Here is a 21,781-nt window from a genome sequence, read left to right as displayed (position 1 = left end):
TTCCTGCTCAACCAGGCATTTAGCAACTTTAACACTCAGGCAGCATAGCAGTATCAGGCTTAAGGATTAGGATGTAGCCTACATTGTTGATAACAGTAATGAGTTTCCTCAAAAAATTAAAAATGGAAATGCCTTTTGACCCAGTAATCCCACTTCTGGGAATATATCTTAAGAATACCAAAACACCAATTGAAAAGAATACACGCACCCCTACATTCATAGCAGCACTATTTACAAGTGCCAAGATCTGGAAATAGCCCAAGTACCCATCAATAGATGAATGGATAAAAAAGCTGTGGTATATTTTTGGAATGGAATACTACACAGCCATAAAAAGAAGGAAATCTTACCTTTTGCAACAGCATGGATGGACCTAGAGGTTATTATGCTAAATGAAATAAGCCAGTCAGAGAAAGACAAAATACCATATGATCTCACTTATATGTGGAATCTAATGAGCCAAGCAAACACAAACAAAATAGAAACAGAGGCCTGGACACATGGAACAGACTGACAGCTGTCAGAGGGGAAGAGAGAAAGGGGACTGGATGAAAGAAGGTGAAGGGGTTAGTCAGAGAACATATATGCATAACTCATAAACAGAGACAATAGAGTGGTTATGGCCAGAGGGCAGGGCAGGGGCTGGTTGGAGGCAGGCAAAGGGAAAAACAGTGGGACAACTGTAATAGCATAAACAATAAAAAATGAAAAAACTTTCAAAAAAAGATGCAGCCTACAAAGCCACACTGCCTGGATTTAAAACATGGCTTTATGTTTACCAGCTGAGTGACCTTTTGCAAGTTACTTACCCACTCTGTGGCTTATTTCCCTTATATGTAATAAGAGAAACAATGACACCTATTTCATAGGTTGTTCTGAGTTGAGTTAAATATCTTATGACAGTGCCTGTTATATATAAGTGTTAGCTATTATCATTATTTTTAGGTTTGTGTTTGTTCTAAATTATTTTGTATTCCAGAAGGACATCTAAAGTACCTCCCTCTTCCTGGTCATATTGCTCTAAAGGGCAAACAACACTGTCATAGTACACATCAGAAACCAAAGGTTAAAAGGTTAAGAACATATGATGACTCATGAGGACAAGTACTTGTTTTGATGGCTTTTTTTCTTTAAACATACCATATATTCTTTATGTCCACTCCTCATTACCTACCAAAAAGGAGTTTAACCTGAAAAATTTTATCTTTTGAAAACTGTTTTGTAGATTTTTAAAAATCACCATAGACTATAATGAAAATATTTTCCCCTCAGGTGTTGGATTAACATATTTTTAAATAGTTCAAAGGCTAGAAACACTTTTTCTATACCTTACCAGATTCACAGCATGTTTCCATCACCTTGGTATAATAAAAAAAAAGAAAATACCAAAGTCTTAAAATTATACTTTGGCTTCTTTTGTTTTGAAAACTAGACCTCAGATATACTTTGTAGATTCCAAACATCAGTTTCCTACACTGTAGACTGTACATGTACAGAGAGGTAGCAAGTTCCTCCCCTAAAATTGTTCCTCTTGACAGAACTGTTACAATACTTTAAAAATCCATTCAAAACAGACTTCCTGAGTTTTCCATTAACTTCTCAATTTCTGGAAGTTTGATCTTAAAATTCAAACAGACTCCTCCTGAAGAACATCTGATTAATGGATAATCAGATATCCTACTGCTGCCTCGCCACTGGAGCACTTATCTACACAGGTCTGCTTCTGGAGCCCCTAACCTCTACACCCCCAGTTATTTTTCAACTGTAAGCTGCTAACCAAACTCACCAAAAGCCCCTGGCTCATAAGTCCATGGCCTCTGCTATTCCAGCTCCCACCTCATTCTTCTGTACCAAGTTCCCCTTCATGGCCATAAGGCAAAGGACAATAGGAAAGTAATGAGAAGGTTGCTCTCATGGTCACAACAGGGTCCAAAAGTTATATTCCTAAATGTTTTTCCCATCCCCTAACCAATTAAAACTCCAAATTAATTTTCCTACTAAATAATTATAAAAGGTCCTAAGTGCAGTACCACACTTTTGTGAACCTCTGTGGAAATCATCTATTATAAAGAACGGAAATTCTTAGAGGGCAAAGAATTTTGTCTATGTATATCCAACCCCAGTTTCAACACCTCTAAGTTGCCATCAATTGCAAGATGCATTTCAGATAACAAAAATGTACAAAAACAAATGTGCATCCTATAATCAATGAAATATGGTAATGGAGTAACTCGCTCATAACTGCTTAATTAATGTCTAGTGAATCAAATTATATTTTTTAAAAATTTCTTTGGGAAAGTATTTTGAAGCCTAAGCAACCAGCTTACAGATAATCTATAGGGAACAAAGGACTATAAGTTAAGGATTGTCTGTATTTTTAATAGCCAATTTGAAAAGAATGGAAGTTCTCTGAAAAGTGGTGTGTTTCTTTCAGGTGTATTCTGTTTCTCTTCTCTCTCTCTCTCCTTACCTCATCAATTAGTTTCATGGCATTTGCAATAGTATAATCACCAGCAAATAATACCACTAAACATGATTCATCACTGCTCTTCTGTCTCTGACCCTGGGTTACAGGAACGATACTTCTATTGGCTTCTGTGGAAATTCGGACAGCTTGGAGCTCTTTGGTAGTAGGTAGAGGAACATGGTGGTGAACAACAGCATTTTCTGGAAGAAGGCTCCAGTTGAGTTCTCCTGACACAGGTGTAAAGTCATGGATATTACTCCAGGTATTATTGAAGATACTCAGCCCTGCATCTTTGAACTGGAAAGCTAATTCAGGGTAGTACCACTGGAAACAGCCAAACTTGATATTTGTGGAGGACTCAATAATGGGCTGAGTGGCACAGCACAAAAAGACTTCCAGCTTTCTACAATCCCGCACACGAAACTGTTGGCAGGCAAGTGCACACTTGCAATCTCTGCAATTCCGGAAAAACACACTGCCCTTAACGGGTCCCAGAAAAATGATGCAGTTAGTACAGTCATCAATAGTAATAGTAGCAGAGTGATCAAAAATATAGATGTTACAGTTTTCACAGTCTTGAATGAGAAACTGTTGTCCTGCCACCGTCCCAGGTAAACGACCCACTGTTTCACTTTTCAGTCCACTGAACATGTAGTCTTTTGGATCAACCTGCAGGGACAAAACACAGATCTTGAGTATTATTATTATTCAGCAAATATCCACTGAATGCCAGGCACAATTCTTAGTGCTGAAATAATACATTCCTACTCTCACTGACTTTGCCACATAGTTAAAATATGAATAGGACATTTTTTTCCCAACAAGTAAAAGGCATGAGGGGAAAACAGGAGAGGAAACTGTTACAAATATAGGAAGACTCAAGGACACATCAACCAAACAATGTGTGGACATTGTTTGGATCCTGTTTCAACATACCAACTGTAAAAACACTTTTTAAAAAATAATTGGGGAAATTCTCACACATACATACAGAATACTGGATGATATTTAAAAATATTTCAGCTCTGACCCTTTTTATGATGCTTCACTTTTAAAACTTCTGCTTCTTTAAAAATTTCTGAAATTGGAGACTTCCAGCCAAGATGGAGGCATAGGTGGAAACACGGTACCTCCTTGCACAACCAAGTTTAAAGACAACAAAGATTTAGTAACAAAAGTGCAACCAAAACAAACAGAAAATTGAACTGTACAGAAGTCCGACAACAATGAACCATTCACCCAGACTGGCAAGAGGGGCAGAGCCAGCGGCTGGCACAGAGGGGTGGAGCAGAAAAAAGCGGCTGGATCAACCCAGGCCTGCAGGTGGCCATTGGCAGATCCCAGGTGTGGGGTGGCAATGGGCGAACACAGTGAGGGCGCAAGGTGGCTGGTTGAACACAGTCACACATTCACACACATATAAACCAAGTGAAGGAGTGAGCAGTGAGATAGACCATTCAGGCTAGGGCCCCAGCAACCGGAATTAGAGCCTGAAAGCACAAATTGGAAAAACTTTCAGGGTCGAAGTGCCGGGAGAGGCTCCGAGGCTCACAGAGAGTTTGTTGGAGAGACCCACAGGGTCCTGGAGGGTGCACAGGCCCACACACCTGGGAGCCGGCACCAGGGAGGCCAGGTTTGCTTGTGGGAAGCAGTAGAGGGGACCAAAATCCAAGAGAGAGAGAACAAACGCCATTGTCCCTCTCTGACCCCACCCCCACAGATAGTGTCACAACCCAGCCACTGGGTTGCCCCGTCCTGGTGAGCACCTAAGGCTCCGCCCCTCATACATAACAGGCGCAACCTGACCAAAAAATTATGGCTCCAACAGAAGAACAAATCAAAGCCTCAGAGCAAATACTTTTAAGTGACCAAGAGATAGCCAACCTATCAGATGCACAGTTCAAAACACTGGTGATCAAGATGCTCACAGAACTGGTTGATTTCAGTCACAAATTAGATGAACAAATGAAGGCTACACTAAGTGAAATGAAGGGAAATGCACAGGGAACCAATAGTGATGGGAAGGAAACTGGGACTCCAATCAAAGGAGTGGACCAGAAAGAGGAAAAAAATGACCGAACACAAAGCACGAAGAAACAAGAATTCAAAAAAATGAGGAGAGGCTTAGGAACCTCCAGGACATGTTTAAGTGTTCCAACATCCGAATTATAGGGGTACCAGAAGGGGAAGAGGAAGAGCAACAAGTGGAAAACTTATTTGAACAAATAATAAAGGAGAACTTCCCCAATCTGGCAAAGGAAATAGACTGCCAGGAAGTCCAGGAAGTTCAGAGAGTCCCAAAGAAGGTGGACCCAAGGAGAAACAGACCTAGGCACATCATAATTACATTAGCCAAGATTAAAATGAAGGAGAGAATCCTAGAAGCAGCAAGAGATAAGGGGACAGTCACCTACAAAGGAGCTCCCATCAGACTGTCATCGGATTTCTCAAAAGACACCTTACAGGCAAGAAGGGACTGGAAAGAAGTATTCCAAGTCATGAAAGACAAGGACCTACATCCAAGATTGCTTTATCCAGCAAAGCTTTCATTTAGAATGGAAGGGCAGATAAAGTGCTTCTCAGATAAGGTCAAATTCAAGGAGTTCATCATCACCATGCTCTTATTATATGAAATGTTAAAGGGACTTACCTAAGAAAAAGAAGATAAGGACAGCGAACTCACAGTTATTAACAACCACACCTAAAACAAAAGCAAACTAAGCAGACGGCTAGATCAGGAGCAGAACCATAGAAATGGAGATCACATGGAGGGTTAGCAACAGGGGAGTGGGAGGAAGAGAAGGGGGAAGAAGGTGCACAGAATAAGTAGCATAGATGGTAGGTAGAAAATAGACAGGGGTCAGGGCAAGACTGGCAAGAGGGGTGGAGCAGAAAAAAGCGGCTGGATCTATCCAGGCCTGCAGGTGGCAGTTGGCAGATCCCAGGTGTGGGGTGGCAATGGGCGAACACAGTGAGGGCACAAGGTGGCTGGTTGAATAGTATGGTAAATAGTATGGGAAATATAGAATCTAAAGAACTTGTGACACATGGACATAAACTAAAGGGGCGGAATGGTGGGGGAGGGGTTGTACAGTGTGGAGGGGAATAAAGGGGGGAAATGGGACAATTGTAATGGCATAATCAATAAAAATTTTATTGATTAAAATAATTTTAATATAAATTTTTTATATTTTAATTTTTTTCTGAAATTGGAAACACACCCATAAATTGATGAATGGGTGTTAGTTTCTAAACCCTAACTGATTTCTACAATATTCTCCAGAAAATGGAAGAACCTGAAGGTACAAGAATCACACTATGTCAGAACTTGCATGTACAAGTATGAGTCAAACATTTATGGAACTATTCCTGAAACATAATTTCTCAAAATTCACCATTTTTATCCTTAGATATTCTAAATTAAGGCTTTCATAATTTTTAAAACAGTGTGCCTTGAATCTGTCAGATTACTTTTTAAAATTTTAACTGACCTATCAAAATATAGTCACTAAAAGGCCATTTTGATTTTTCCAAGTTACTTCTGAATCTACTTGCACTATTTCACCTCTTTGTGGGTATATAAATTTTACGTAAAACTATTCATGTACCAGAAACAGGCTCCCATACATACAGTATGTAAAAATTGAATAATTTAATCATCTTAATCATCAGCAAACTAGGTTAACGTGACTTTCTCAATACTGCATAATAAATATGGTATTTACTCAGTTTTACATATTGTACTTTCACTGGTCTGTAGCATGAGGCAACAAAAGAGGCACTTATTTTCCAGTCTCAATTTTCTCATCTAGAGCCACACAATCTCGAAAAAGGCACTTTAATTTTCTATATCTTCAATTATTCAACCATTTGAACACCCACTATGAGCCAGACATTGTTTTAGGCACTAAAATGAATATGACCAGCTCTTTCCATAAAAGAAATATACACTAGCCTAAACAGATTATTTGAAACCTACCTGACTGTATAAATGATAAATGCCCAGAATATTCTGGAAACACAGAGGAATAACACCTGGGGTAGGGTGTAAGGCTTCCTGTACAAAGTGAGATGAATAAGCTGCAGTTCATCGGGTAAATAAAAGGGGTTGGCATAAAGAATCCTCCCTTCACACCAGGTGAAAATGAAAGAATGAGCAAAATCAAACCCTTTGGAGAGTATGAGGAAAATTGAAAGTGCTTTAGGGTTACCAGTGATACTGGATTGGAGCAGATGAAGCTAGAGAAGGAGGCAGGGACTGTATTATAAAGCTTAGAAATTATCCACAAGCATTTGAGTACCACAGAAGGATTTAAACAAGCAAAATTTACATTTCATAAAGATTACTGGGTAAGAATAAGGAAATGTGGAACATGGATCTCAGAAACTGTTGCAGTACACCAGTAAGGGCTGTAAATAGAGCAATGGTTAGTAGGTAAGAGCAAGATGGGACAAAATTGAGAAATACTGCAGAAGTAGAATCAGCAGATTTGTAATACAATGGCTACAGGAGGTAAGGCAGAAAGATGGGTTTAAAAATATCCCTTTGATTTTCAATTGTTTTTTTACTACAAACCACATTAGTATATTTTTCATCACAGCCCAGTGTACTTATGAGTATTTATGCATGCACACATACCAATGAACTAAAGGTTTTACAAAATACTACTTACCCTTATTTTGTATTAAGCCCCCTATTATTTTCTATTATCCTACCCACAGGTTTGAAAAAATTCTGTTCTGGTTCGTGTGATTGGATATTGGTAGTGCTATACACCAAAAAAAAAAAAAAAGGTAATATAGGGGGCGAAACAGGTTTAATGTGGGAAGAGGTACTCAAGCAATTCCGTTTCTAAAATTTTAGAGGTGACACACATGTATATAAAAGTACAGTGTTCCATTTTGGTATCTACCAAGATATTGAACTAGAATGGTTGCTGTCTCCCCATTGCCAAAGATCAACCCAAAAGGGACTAAGTTAGAAAAGGGAAAACTATAAGAAACCCTTGTGGTGGTGTGTGGTAGGATAAAACAGAAAAGGAACCACTGTGATTTTTGCTCTTACTTCTCCCCCTCCCAAATCTTGAGACAACAGTGTATCCCCCACACCCCTTGGGATTCAGACCTCTGGTCCAGACTTCCTTTAGAGTAACTTCAGGGCAGAGTAGAAACCCTGTGCTGGTAAAGAGCTAAAAATAAATAGGTTGGTACTAACTTTGACAGTCATTCAGGACCTCTCCAAACACTCAGAGCTGATGAAATAAAATCTAAGGCATGTCTTCTAATTCTGCTTTCTCAATTATTTACCGGTCAAGTAGTCTTAAAAAATAAAATTAGGGGGGAGGAAATGGGAGGGAGGTGGGGAGCACGGGGCAGGGGGGCTGGGATGGGAGAAATAGACAAAAAAACTGTACTTGAAAAATAACTAAATAAAATTAAAATAAATAAATAAATAAATAAATAAATAAAAAGGAAAAAAAATAAAATTAATAAGAATACAGAAGATCTGTATCACACTTGAATAAACTTGAGTTCTGCAACCAAAAGTAGTATACTCACATTTTTCTTAAGCACACATTAAAGATTTTTTTAAAAAAATCATGTACTAGGTCATAAAGAAGCCTCAACAAATAATAGCCTCAACAAATAATAGATAACTTACAGGCCATGATATGGAACCAATATTCAATTAAGTTACAAGTTAATAAAAGATACTTTTTATATATTTTTGGAAATATTTTATTTATTTATTTTTAGACAGAGGGGAAGAGAGGGAGAAAGAGAAACATCGATGCAAGAGACACATCAATCAGTTGCCTGTTGCATGCCCCCAACTGGGGACCTGGCTTGCAACCGAGCCATGCACCGTGACCGGGAATTGAACCAGTGACCAGTGAACTGAATCAGTGACCAGTGAATTGAATCAGTTCATGGGCTGGCACTCAATCCACTGAGCCACACCAGCCAGGGCTCAATAACAAAAGACACTTTAAAAAAATCTATGCCTATGTGAAATTTAAAAACACACTGCTAAATAACTCATTGGTTAAGGAGATTATAATCAAAATCTAAAAATATTTAGAATTACATATTCAACACCACATATAGGATGCAGTAAAATGGTGCTTTCAGGGAGTTCTATAATTGTAAATAACTACAATAAAAACTCCCAAATTAATGAGTTAAATGTCCATCCTAAGAAATTTGACAATAAACAACAGAATCAACCTATAGAAAGAGGAAGGAAAATTATGAAAATAGTCACAGAAATTAATGATTTGGAAATAGAATATATGACAGAAAACATCACCAAAGCCAAAAATAGTTTTTTGGAGGGAAAAAACTAAAAAGTAGGCAAACTTCTAGCAAAAATGATCAAGAACAAAAACAGAAAAACTACAAATGAAAAGGGTTAAATATAACTGTAAATAAAGTAAAAGTTAAAAAGAAAATACTATGAACAACTAATATCAATAATTAAAAAATATTTTGTCTAGGAAATGAACAAATCTCTTTTAAAAATTACCACAACTAATTCAAGAAGTTAATAACTTAAATAAAAAGCTATTACTAAAGATATAGCAGTGGCGGACTTCTGCCAAGATGGAGGCATAGGTGGAAGCACTGTACCCTCTCGCACAACCAAGTTTAAAAACAACAAAGTTTTAGCAACAAAAATGCAGCAAAACCACAGAAAACTGAACTATACAGAAGTCTGACAACAACGAACCGTTCAGCCAAACCGGTAAGAGGGGCAGAGCCAACAGCAGAGCGGGGTCGGGCAGGAAAGATCCACCACCCGAATCAGGCCCTCGACCTAGGCACGCCAGCAGCGGTGGGCAGATCCCAGGTGTGGAGTAGTGGGCGGACCCACTGAGGGCACAAGGCGGTGGACTCACTGAGGGCTGACCACGGTCACACATTTGTGGGCAGATAAACCGGTGAAAGAGCGAGCAGTGAGACAGACTATGCAGGCCCCACTGGTGGAAAGCAGCAGAGGGGACTGCTACTGTCCCTCTCTGACCCCGCCCCCACATACGGCATCACAAACCAGTGACCTGGGTGTCCCCGCCCTGGTGAACATCTAAGGCTCTGCTCCTCACACCTAATAGGCACGAACAGATCAAAACATGGCTCAAGAACAACTCAGAGACCCAGAGCTGATAAATCCAAGCAATGAAGAAATAGCCAAACTTTCAGATGCACAGTTCAAAACACTGGTGATCAAGATGCTCACAGAACTGGTTGATTTTAGTTACAAATTAGAGGAACATATGAAGGCTAAACTAATTGAAATGAATGGAAATACACAGGAAACCAACAGTAATGGAAAGGAAAACTGGGACTCAAATCAAAGAAGTGGACCAGAAGGAGGAAAAAAATGACCAAACAGAAAAGGATGAAGAAACAAGAATTCAAAAAAATGAGGAGGGGCTTAGGAACCTTCAGGACATCTTTAAACGTTCCAAAATCCAAATTATAGGGGTACCAGAAGGGGAAGAGGAACAGCCACCAGTGGAAAACTTATTTGAACAAATAATAAAGGAGAACTTCCCCAATCTGGCAAAGGAAATAGACTTCCAGGAAATCCAGGAAGCTCAGAGAGTCCCAAAGAAGTTGGACCCAAGGAGGAACACAATAAGGCACATCATAATTATATTAGCCAAGATTAAATGAAGGAGAGAATTCTAGAAGCAGCAAGGGATAAGGGGACAGTCACCTACAAAGCAGTCCCCATCAGACTGTCAGCAGACTTCTCAAAAGAGACCTTCAAGGCAAGAAGGGGCTAGAAAGAAGTATTCCAAGTCATGAAATCCAAAGACCTACATCCAAGATTGCTCTATCCAGCAAAGCTTTAATTTAGAATGGAAGGACAGATAATGTGCTTCTCAGATAAGATCAAATTCAAGGAGTTCATCATCACCAAGCCCTTATTATATGAAATGTTAAAGGGACTTACCTAAGAAAAAGAAGATAAAAAAGATGAACAGTGAAAGGACAGCAAACTCACAGTTATTAACAACCACACCTAAAACAAAAGCAAACTAAGAGGATAGCTAGATCAGGAGCAGAACCATAGAAATGGAGATCACATGGAGGGTTAGCAACAGGGGAGTGGGAGAAGGGGGGAGAAAGTACAGAAAATAAGTAGCATAGACAGTAGGTAGAAAATAGATAGGGGGGAGGGCAAGAATAGTAGGGGAAATATAGAATCTAAAGAACTTGAGACACGTGGTCATAAACTAAAGGGGGGGAATGGTGGGGGTCGGGGGTGGAGGGGAAAGAAGGGGGGGAAATATAACAACTGTAATGTCATAATCAATAAAATACATTTAAAAAAAAGATATAGCAGTAGCTAAAGTGTTCCCAGAAAGAAAACACCAGGCCCTGATGGTTTTATAAGCAGATTCCAATTTTATTCACCCCACTTTTATGAAAACCCTTAAAGTCAACAGAAAAAAGAAGGAACAGTCCTAACTCGAACTACTAGCCTGTCCAGGAAGACACTACTAAGAAAATCAAACACATAACAATAGAAGAAAATCATGGGTCCATTTCACTCATGCTTATAGATGTAAAAAAAAAAAAAAAGCAAACTAAACCAACCCTATAAAGAGAAAGTACCTAAATCAAGTTGGATTGATTTATCCCAGGTTGTGTGAAAATTGGTTCAGTATTGAAAAATCTTTCATTGTAAGTCACCACTATGCGATATCAACTTACATTTTAGTCCTAACTCTTATCACCCTTCTATGGGAATTTTATTCTTCAGTAGACCTGAAGCACTTGTTGTAACTTGTCTGTGCCCTCTGGTTCTCCTTCGTCCAGAAGGTTCTCTCCTAGTTCTATTTGCCCACGTGTCCAACTTTTTCTGTGAAGTTTTTCAGTTCTCTCAACCAGAAGCCTGCATTCCTTTTCTGAGCACCTACATTATATTAAATACCAGTCCATGTCCCCTACTACATTGTATGTAAGCTTTGGGCTGGAATCCTGTAACCAATCTATTTAAAACTGAAACATCTCCAATACTACCTTTTTATCCATCTTTATTTCTCTCTGAAACACTTAGCTTCCTTTTAACACACATATGTGAATTATATTTATTTTTGTCTTCCCTCTGCCCTCTATTAGAACATGAACTCCATGAGTGAAGGGATTATCTGTTTTGTTTACCCATCTGCCACCCCCACACACTTAGAACAGTCCTTGATACCATAGAGGCACTCCACACATCCCTGTTGAATCCATTTTAATTACTTAATCTTCATTACCTCACAGTAATGTAAGCTGAGGTAGGTGGTCTCCAGGTGTCTCTTGAATAAACAAAGTGAAGGGTAACAGTTTGATAATCACCCAGTTCTCCACAGGCCATTTTCCATTCCATCACCAAAGAAGAGAGACTCTGATACTAATCAAGAACAACTTGGTATTCTTCATGACATTCACTTAGGTCACTGTTCAAGTTAGCTGACTTCTAAGTAGGAAGATAAGATAATTATACACAGAGCCCAGCAGAGGAATTCCTTTTAATGTCAATCCTGGGTCTCTCCTGTTTACATTCTCTTCTCTCCCATACCTGTAGCAAAAGGAAGGTGAGGCTGATTCTACTTGGAAAAGCCAGTGGAAGGGGATGGGAAAATGGACATGTAGCAGTCTAATGGGATCTTGATCTAGTCCAGGTCTTAAAGTGGGAAAAGGGAACATGTAAGAGTGGTTTAAGTGAACTCTGATTTAGGCCTCAAGGAGGATAAAAACATTCTGTAGTTCTCTTTCCTTGTTTTCTTGGCACCAATCCACCTCCCAAAGTGGGGGCAAGAAGCCCAAAAGTACCACCAATAGGTGTGGGGAAAAGGAGTTCAGCCTTATCTCTACCAAGGCCTCAAACTCAATGAGCTAGAGGAATATTTAAGCTTCATGTTATGGTATATCTCACTGTACCAGAAACTCCTGAAAACATTTATGTAAAGTTTTATGGGGATTTTCCTGGGAAACTGATTTGGTGTTCAAGATTCTGGCCAAATTATCCTTGCCGAAGACCCAGATAACAAGTTAAAACATTTGCAAGACTATTTGTGAAAATTAGGTAGGTAACAAACCCAACTTGGATAAAAAAAATAAATAAAACAGTTAAAACCGGTTACTTCAAGGAACTTAGCTATTTATTTATTTATTTTTGCATGGAAAATGATTTTTGAATTTTATAAGATTTATAGTATTTAACAGAAATTTCAACCATATTAATTATATTATAGTTAGTACTATATCATAGTTGTAGTTAAGACTTGTTGCAGATGCAGACATAAAATTTATTCTTAACTTTAAAATTACTGAGTCTGCTTGGGCTGTGTTATGGACTGAATGTCTGCGTCCCCTCAAAATTTGTAGGTTGAAGTCCCAATCCCACAATGTGGTAGTATTTGCACATGGGGTCTTTTGGAGGTAATTAGGTTTATATGAAGTCATGAAGGTGGGAACCTCATGAGGAGAAAGAAGATTCTCCTTCTTTCCTTCTTCCTCCCTCCCCCCCCCTCTGTGCAAGCACCCAGTAAAGGCCACTTGGGCACACAGCAAGAAGGTAACTAACTACAGAAAGTGGGCCTTTACCTGTGAGAAGTGCAGAACTCTTGGCACATGGCAATTCCATACAAAGCCCTCCACTAAGAGACTTGACCAAACTCTAGCATAGCTTCAAGCAGCACAAAACCATGTCCCTAGAATGACCCCAGCCCTCCATTAAAATGTCTGCCTGAGAAAGCTCGACCCTGCCAGGAAAATTTACTATTTGTTGTAGCCAATACCTGAAGACAGGCCCCTGACCTCCCTTACTTAGAGCATTTACTAAAAAGGACTTACAACTGTGAATTTGTACCCCTTACAACTCAGAAATCTTTCTCAAGCATTTGAGAGCCATTCCTTTGAACTATAATTATCAAGAAGAATAGGGCCTCTGCCTACCACACTCTGTGGGAGGATAGAATCCTAACTTTGATGAAGACCAGTTAACAAACACAGATGGCCTAATCACATTTACACTGACCAACTTTGTAATTTTCACTTCTCTGGCTCTACTGAGCCTCTGCTTTGCCTGCCACACCCATTATAGTCTGTTAAGTCCCCCAAATTGGAACGAAGCTCAGCTCTTTCCCCCATTATCAGTAGTTACTGAATAAAATGTTTTCACCACTTTAACTGTTGTCTGGGTGTATGTAATCTTTGACACCTGACACTCAATCTACTGGAATCTGGACTCTAGACTTCCCAGCCTCTAGCACTGTGAGAAATACTTTTCTGTTGTTTAAGCCACCCAGTCTATTGTATTTCGTTTTAGCAGCCCAAGCTCCCTAAGACTGTTTGCCATAGCATCCACCAGGGTTGGTTTCTGGTGAGGACTCTCTTCCTGGCTTGAAGATGACTGCCTTCTTGCTATATTCTCACATGGCCTTTCCTCGGTAGGTACAGGGCAAAGTCTCTATTCTCTATTCTGATAAGGACACTAATACGATTTAGATCCCCACCCTTAAAACCTCATTTAACCTTAATTACTTCCTCAACTCCACACACTGGTAATTAGCATTTCAACACATGAATTTGGGGGTGGGGCACAAACATTCAGTCTACAACATCTTCAGTGCTGAGGAGTTCAATGTCATTAACTATTCTAAGTATTTTCTCTGGACACCTCAGTTCTCATAGTTCATGCAGAGAAATTAATCCCATAACTAAAGAATTCTGCAGTATAAAATTATCTAGACTGTCAAAATGGTATACAAAGAAGAAACCTAGGATTTATGTTGTTGTACTTTCTGAACAATTCCTCAAAGTACTTTAAAACAAAAATAACCTGAAGCTTAGTGCCATAATAGTTTTTGCAAACGTTACTAGTCCTCAAATAAAGTGCCTAAAATCACAATCATGAATGGAAAGGTCATGTTTTATTTTATTTTATTTTTTATTTTAATTGTTGTTCAAGTATAGTTTTCTGCCTTTTACGCCTGCCCACCCCCCTTTGTTATTGTCCAAGTGTCCCTTATACTTACTTGTTCCTGCAAATCCTTTCCCCCTTCCCCTGAAATTCCTTCCTCTCTCCCTTCTGGTCACTGTCAGCCTGTTCTCTATTTCAGTATCTTTGGTTATATTTTGCTTGCTTGTTTGTTTTGTTGATTAGGTTCCTGTTATAGGTGAGATCATATTGTTTTAAACAATCTTTTTCACAAGAGCCACTTACAAAGTGAGCTTAGTTTAGGCTATATTTCTTACTACAATCTGTAAAAGGTGGTGAATATACTTTGAAAAATCTAAAAACTGTTTTGGGAGTTTTAATTCACCCGATAAAGCTACTAAACTACTAAACTAAGTTTAACATTATTTTCCTAACAGAAAACAAAAGTGAACATCTTATTCTTTTATTTAGCAGTGATGCAAAATTTTCACTAAAATTCATCCCCATAGGCCCTGGCTGGTGTGGCTCAGTGGATTGAGTGCTGGCCTGAAAACCAAAGGGTCGCCGGTTCAATTCTCAGTCAGGGCACATGCCTGAGTTGTGGGCCAGGTCCCCAGTAGGGGAGTGCAAGAGGCAACCACATGTTGATGTTTCTCTCCCTCTCTTTCTTCATTCCTTCCCTTCTGTCTAAAAATAAATAAATAAAATCTTTAAAAGAAGAAATAATGGACTTTGCTAATTTCAATGGAAATCCAGTATAGATAGAAGTTCAAAATAAGACTCAGGAATATAAAAAGCATTATGTAGGTGCCAGCCACCATTCTAAATACTTTATACTTATTCACTCAATCCTCATAAAAACCCCTATGAGGGCTGTATACTATAATTATCTCTTTTACAGATGAGAACATGAGGCCCTCAAAGGCTAAATAACTTGCCCAAGGTCATGGGGTAAGTACTTGAGCTCAGTCTCAGACCTATGCAGTCTGGCTCCTAAGTACACAACCATATTCAAATAGAAATCGTTGTTTACTAGATGCATAAATCAAGGGAATAGAATAGAGAGTTCAAAAACACATTTACATATATATTGACAAAGGTACAAAGGCAATTCAATATGGAAAGGACAGTCTTTTCATGCTGGAACAACTGAACATCTATATGTAAAAAATAAAAAGAATATCCCATACCTTGCCCCATATATAACAATTAACTCAAAATGGATCATAGTGCCTACATATAAAACCCAAAAGTGTAAATCTAGAACAGGAGAAAAAAAATTTGTAACATTAGGCAAAGATTTCCCAGATGTGAAACCAAAACCACAATCCAAAAAGTAAAAAATTGAAAATTGGACTTTCATGAAAATTGAAAATTTATCTTCTTCAAAAGATAGTTTTTAGACACAAGTTATTAACTGGGAAAAAAGAATTTTGGAAAACATATGACAAGGGACTTTTATCTATGATATAAAGAACTCTCAAAATTAAATAAGAAAACAAATAACCCAGTAAAAATAGTTAAAGATTTTAATAAAGACTTCACCAAAAAAAAAAAGACTTCACCAAAGGAAATATACAGATGGCAAGTAAGTACATAGAAAAAATTCTCAAAATCACTAGTCATTAGGAAATGCAAATTGAAACCACAATGAAATAATCATTACATTCCTATTAGAATGGCAAAAAGGTTTTTTTTTAAAAAAACTGATCATACCGAGTGCTGATGAGGATGAAGAGCAACTGGGACCCCCATACATTGCTGGTGGGAACGCAAAATGACACAGCCACTTTGGAAAATAGTTTGGTGGTTTCTCATAAAAGTTTAATATGCAAGTTCCATATGACTGGGTAATCCCACTTCTAGGTATTCACCCAAGTAAAGTGAAAACAGGTTTACTCAAAAACCTGTATGCAAAGGTTTATGATAGCTTTACTTATAACTACCAAAACTGCAAACAACCCAAATGTCTTTCAACTGGTGAATGGATAAACAAATGTGGTACCATCCATACAATGGAATACTACTGAGCAGTAAAACGGAGAGAGATAGAAAGTAAAAGGGTGGTTTCCAGGGGCTGAAGAATGGGGATGTTTGTATAAGGTTCTTTTGTGGGGAATAAAAATGTCCTAAAATGAGATCATAGTGATGCTAACATAACCCTGTGAACTTATTAAAACTATTGAATTGTACACTTTAATGAGTGAACTGTATGGCATATGAATTACACACATACCCACACACAGAGCAATAAAGTGATTTTTAAATGAATAAACAAAAAATATTTATTTCCTTTAAAAACAATTTTACACAAAAGATTTAAAATATGTTGACAAATTCTTTGACATTCCTCCCATCAAGAGGTCCCCTACCCTTGGACATGGGTGGACATTTGTGACTGCCTCTACCAACAAAATGTCTGAAGTAATGCTACGTCACTGAAGAGACTAATTAGACAAAGCCATGCAGCTTCTACTAGCTTCTCTTGGGACACAGCCTTGAAACCCAACCATCATGTTATGTGGAAGCCTGGGGTACCTGAAAAGGCCTCTGGTCTTCAGCCCAGGCTGGGATCCCAGAAGAAAGCCAGCATCAACTTGCCTGCCAACTTTGTGACTAAGCCATATTGTAAGCAGATCCTCCAGCCCCTAGTCAAGCTATCCCAGCTAATGCCACATAGAGCAGAGAGCCAACCCTGCAAAGCCCTTCACAAATTGCAGAGCTATGAAAAAATAAGTACTTGCCATTATTCCAAGCCATCAAGTTCTGAGGTGGTTTGGTATGCAGCAATGAATAACCAGAATACCTTATCTACTTAAAGGCCTCCTAATTAACACAGACACATCTAATCTGAATGTTTCCACTAACATGGAGATCATTTCCTCACAAGGCCATACTTCCACTGATGAACAACTCTGGGAATTATGATCTGCCTTATGTTAGGACCAATTCTGTCCTTCCCAAACTCTGGTTCATGTTCTATCCTCAGAGGTGACCATTACTATCTAATCCCTCTTCCTCAGGACAGGCCTTTAGGTTATTAAATAGTAGAGAAATCTTTAGCACAGTCCCATGTTATAGCTGAGGAACCTGAAATGCACAAATTGGCCACTTTATCCAAAGTTCCACAGCAGACACTGAATAAAATGCAGTCATTTGATTCTCTGGTAAGGCTTTTGTTAGTGTTTTTCCTACTGATTATGAGACCAATTTAATGAATACAAGATGTGCTGTCTATACTAAAAATCACAATTTTCATACTTATGCCATCTAGGAGATACACTGGTATGACTAACTGGAAAAGGAAAACGACTTTTCTATACCTCTCCACTCACCTTCCCTCTGTTTGTACTTAAATATTTCAACTCAGAAAAGCTAGTCAACTCTTCAAGGGCAGGGAAAATTCTTATCATTCTGACTTTTCCTTGGTATTTGAGTACATACACATATTGAATAATTTGCCTTGCTATGGGAGGCAAGATGCAGATAACAAGGATAAAAGTGTTTCTTTCCGAATGACTTACAGATCTTACAATCCAAAAATATTTTTCATCATGTCAATGTAATAATTGTACAGTAAGTTTTTTTTTTCTTTTTCAAAGTCAGCAGCAATGAAAAATGAACTTCTTACACTTTGGATTACAGTACCAGTTGCCATGACAATATTTAGTCTCCAAATATTCTTTCTGATTGAGATAATTTCTCCTAGCTCTGGTCCCCTAAGACTGACCCAATTACACAACTCAAAACTCAAAACCCAAAACCCAGAGGGTGCCTCTGAAAAAAGATGCTCTGATTACACAACCTAAGGAAAAATTTAAACATGATTTTTTCAAGTTATGAGGAAATTTCAGACAACACATTTTGTTTTTACACCTAAAGTCTTAAAAGCTGAATAGTAACAGTCTGATACAACTTTAAAATGGTACATACTATACTCCACAATTACATTATAGACGCCTTTTAATACAAACTACTCTGCTAATATACATGCAACATATTTATGTTCTGTGGGCTGTATTTGCATTCTGTTGCTTTTAAGGTACAATTAAAATCTGAGAGCAAGGAAGACCATGTTAACCTTAAAAGGCATCATTAAACTAATACAGAACAATTGTACACTAGCTCAAATCAGCCTCATGAAGAAAGAAACTAGAAATCTTTAAATTACATAAAATTTAGCAGGCTATCATAAATGAGACACCCTAGAGTGAATTCCTAATAATTCCAAAAGAAAAAAATTCCAAAAAGAAAAGGCAATGATGAGAAATGTGGTGTCTCCATTATCTTGAAATGTAAGGTGGTAATTCTCTTTCTCTAACCGTCCAAAAGCGCTGTTTTCAGAATGTAATGCTCATTTACGAAAGTTCTAATTAGTTGAGTTTATCAAGATTTTAACTTTTATTATACACATATCCCTAACCTTAAGCTTATTTTACATATCCGGTAACATCTCTTATACGTCTCTACAACTAAGGTAGCTAGTACTGGTCCCAAAGAATGTTTCCTGTAAATTCAAAATAATGTCTAAAATTGAAGGTTTACTGTATGCTCATTTGAGGGGAAAAGCTTAGATGTTGGTGTCCACTCTTCTATTTTTCAGTGAGTTTACTTACTTAGCCAAAGAGCAAATGAAAGAAAAATCACAGAACATACCCATTTATCTAAAAGGAGCAAGATTAATATGTGAAATTCCAACTAACCCAAACATCATGCTAATGAAAGTTAATTGTAAAACATTTATCATGAAGTAATGACTGAGGGCAACCAAGATTACTCTAAACAAAAAACAAAAGCACTTTAGTTTTGGCCTATGATTTCAAGATAAAAACTACAATAAAAATAAATACATAACCTTCTCTATGGCATACAGTTGAAGCTTAAACAGCACTGTTAAAAATACTAAGGCTAAATGAATATTTTAAAAAAGGGCCCACCAAATAATTTTAGACCAGAGGTATAATCTTGTATGACAGAAAGCATAGTACTTTCCATTCCTATATTATAAAACACCGCTACAAGTAGGGAATGATCTGAGAAACATGCGGAAAGATAGGACTGAGAAATCTGCAAAAAGCATTCACTTTCTTAAATCTCAATATTGGAGGACTGCGTTCATATGAATAATTCTTCTGGGGATTGAAAATCACACAGTCGGGTCTATGAAATAAAAACATTAACAAGAAATGTACTATAAAGCATTCATGGATAAAGATATATTACATTAACCAAGGAGTTAACTTAATAACTCCTATTTTAAAACTTTTTGTTTGGAGGGAAAAAATTGATAAATCTATCAAAGTGTTTTACTAAATACAAACGGAGAACTATGTAGAAAGAGGAAGCATTATGAAATTTATGACTGTGTTTTGTGCAAGAGTAATGGACATTTTCAAAGCTCTCGTTTCTGGCTATATATAAAAGTAAAAAAAAAATAAAGCGTTTTCGTTCATTTAAAGCTGTAGTAAATACTGGCTGGTATATGCTGGTTATTTTCACCATACAGTCTTAATACACATTCCGAAACGAATTCGATTTTCATTATTTCTTTGGGCGAGGGGGAAAGCAAAGCTGTAGGTTGAACAGTCCACTTCTGTGAGAAAATTCAGCAGTGGAGTATATATACCATTAGGTACCAAAGCGATTTACTGGCTCGAGCAGACAAAAGAGAAAACAGCCCCCCAAAGAACACAAGCGTGAAAGAGATAAGAATCAGTCCCGTGTATAACTGGAGGACTGGACAAAACTCAGCTCGGTGTTGCTGGAGAAATGAGCAGATTTGAGATTCGGGGCATTGCCGGATCTCCTTCCTTCTCTCAAGTCTATCCTAGGACTGAAAGTGAGTGTGGAGTGGAGGGAAAGCCACTAGGGATTTAACTTGGGCATCTAACCGGACAATGTGTAAGGGCCCTTCCAGCGCTTCACAGTCCCCTTTAGCACCCTCTTTAGCGCTTTATTTCCTGGCTCCCCGAAAAGTCATCCACTCCAACTTCAAATACAGGCGGGAGCGGGGGGAGGGACAGAGGGAGACGGAGAAAGAAGGAAAGAGGGAGAAGGGGAAGGAGAGACCGGGAGGGAGGGGAGGGAGAGAGCAAGAGAGAGAGAGAAAAAAGGGGGGAGAGAGTCTGCTACAGCAGGAGAGGAAGGGCGAACAGGAGGGGCAGCTGTTGGGTTTGTCCCCTCATCCCTCTTGGGCCACAAGTGACCCACTCGTAGAGAGACTTGGGGGGGCTGAGACTATTGGCTACATGACTCTGGTTACCTTCTCGCGCTGGTCCCAACTGTACTGCTTCGGTCGCTCCTCCTCGCCTTCGGGCTGCGACTCTTTCTCAGAATTCCGCCTCTTGGAGAAGCAGCAACCCATGGTCCCGGCCCGTGGGTCTCCCGGCCCTATCTCTTTGCCAGACGCCTCGCTCAGGAACCTCTCGGAGTGTGGCGTGAACCCCTAGTGACCGAGCTCCGCAGCTCTCCGGACACCGCCCCACGCAACCGCCAAGCAGCCCGCAGCCCCGGCCTGCCCGCGAGGCCTAAAACCCCCTTCCCTTTTTTTTTTTTTTTTTCCTCTCAGTCGCCCAGACGACCCGCCACTAGCTACGTCCGCTCTGAGCCCGGTGAGCCAATCAAAGCCGCAGGAGCAGCCCTTTGCGGCCTATCACAAGACGTTGATCCAAGCACAGAGCTAGGCAACGCTGGACTCCTGCGCCAGCCCCCAGGGGCGGGCGGGGCCCAGCCCGCTCTGGCGCTGGCACTGCCGCTCTGCCCCCAATTCTGCCCAGGGCTCCTAGGACTCAGTGGGGCTCTTTAGCTGCTAGGAGTTTTGGATTTGTCACACAATTTTTTTGCCCTTGGTTCTCAGTTTCTAAGTTGGAGGTAAGGGAGGGATTCCAAATGTAATGCTACTATGAACATTGGGGCGCATAAGTTCTTTTGAACTGCTGTTTAAGGATTCTTAGGGTATAATCCTAGCAGTGGAATCAAAAGGTAGTTCAATGTTTATTTTTTTGAGGAAATTCCATACTCTTTTCCACGGTGGCTGCACTAGTCTGCATTCTTATCAGCAGTGTACTAGTGTCCCTTTCCTCCCAGAACCTCTCTAGCACTTGTTTGTTGATTTGTTTATCATGGCCATTCTGACTAGTGTAAAGTGGTATCTCATTATGGTTTTAATTCACATCTCTCTGATTACTAGTGATGCTGAGTATCCTTTCATTTGCCTCTGGGCTCTTTGTATGTCCTCGAAGAAATGTCTGTTCACATCCTTTGCCCATTTTTAAATTGGATTGTTTGTCTTCCTGGTGTGGAGTCATGTGAGTTCTTCACATATTTTGGAGATCAAACCCTTGTCTGAAGTATCATTGGCAAATACATTTTCG

General features: G+C 39.0%; 1 protein-coding gene across 1 annotated transcript in view; it reads right to left on the bottom strand.

The window, feature by feature from the left end:
• The window catches only part of RP2 (RP2 activator of ARL3 GTPase), a 52,592-nt gene extending 31,640 nt beyond the window's left edge, over positions 1 to 20,952 (bottom strand). Inside the window, exons 1-2 of the mRNA XM_037160468.2 lie at positions 20,671 to 20,952; positions 2,471 to 3,136 (exon numbers count right to left, since the gene is read on the bottom strand). Coding sequence (XP_037016363.1) covers positions 2,471 to 3,136; positions 20,671 to 20,772 — 768 coding nt within the window. The 5' untranslated portion in view covers positions 20,773 to 20,952. The remainder of the gene's footprint in view (positions 1 to 2,470; positions 3,137 to 20,670) is intronic.
• Between the last annotated feature and the right edge of the window lie 829 nt (positions 20,953 to 21,781).

The sequence above is a fragment of the Artibeus jamaicensis genome, unplaced genomic scaffold, assembly GCF_021234435.1.
Source record: "Artibeus jamaicensis isolate MK-2021 breed Jamaican fruit bat unplaced genomic scaffold, CSHL_Jam_final contig_60, whole genome shotgun sequence".
In the NCBI taxonomy this organism is placed as follows: Eukaryota; Metazoa; Chordata; class Mammalia; order Chiroptera; family Phyllostomidae; genus Artibeus; species Artibeus jamaicensis.
Note: the sequence above shows the minus strand (reverse complement) of the source record. Positions and strands in the feature narration are given on the sequence as shown.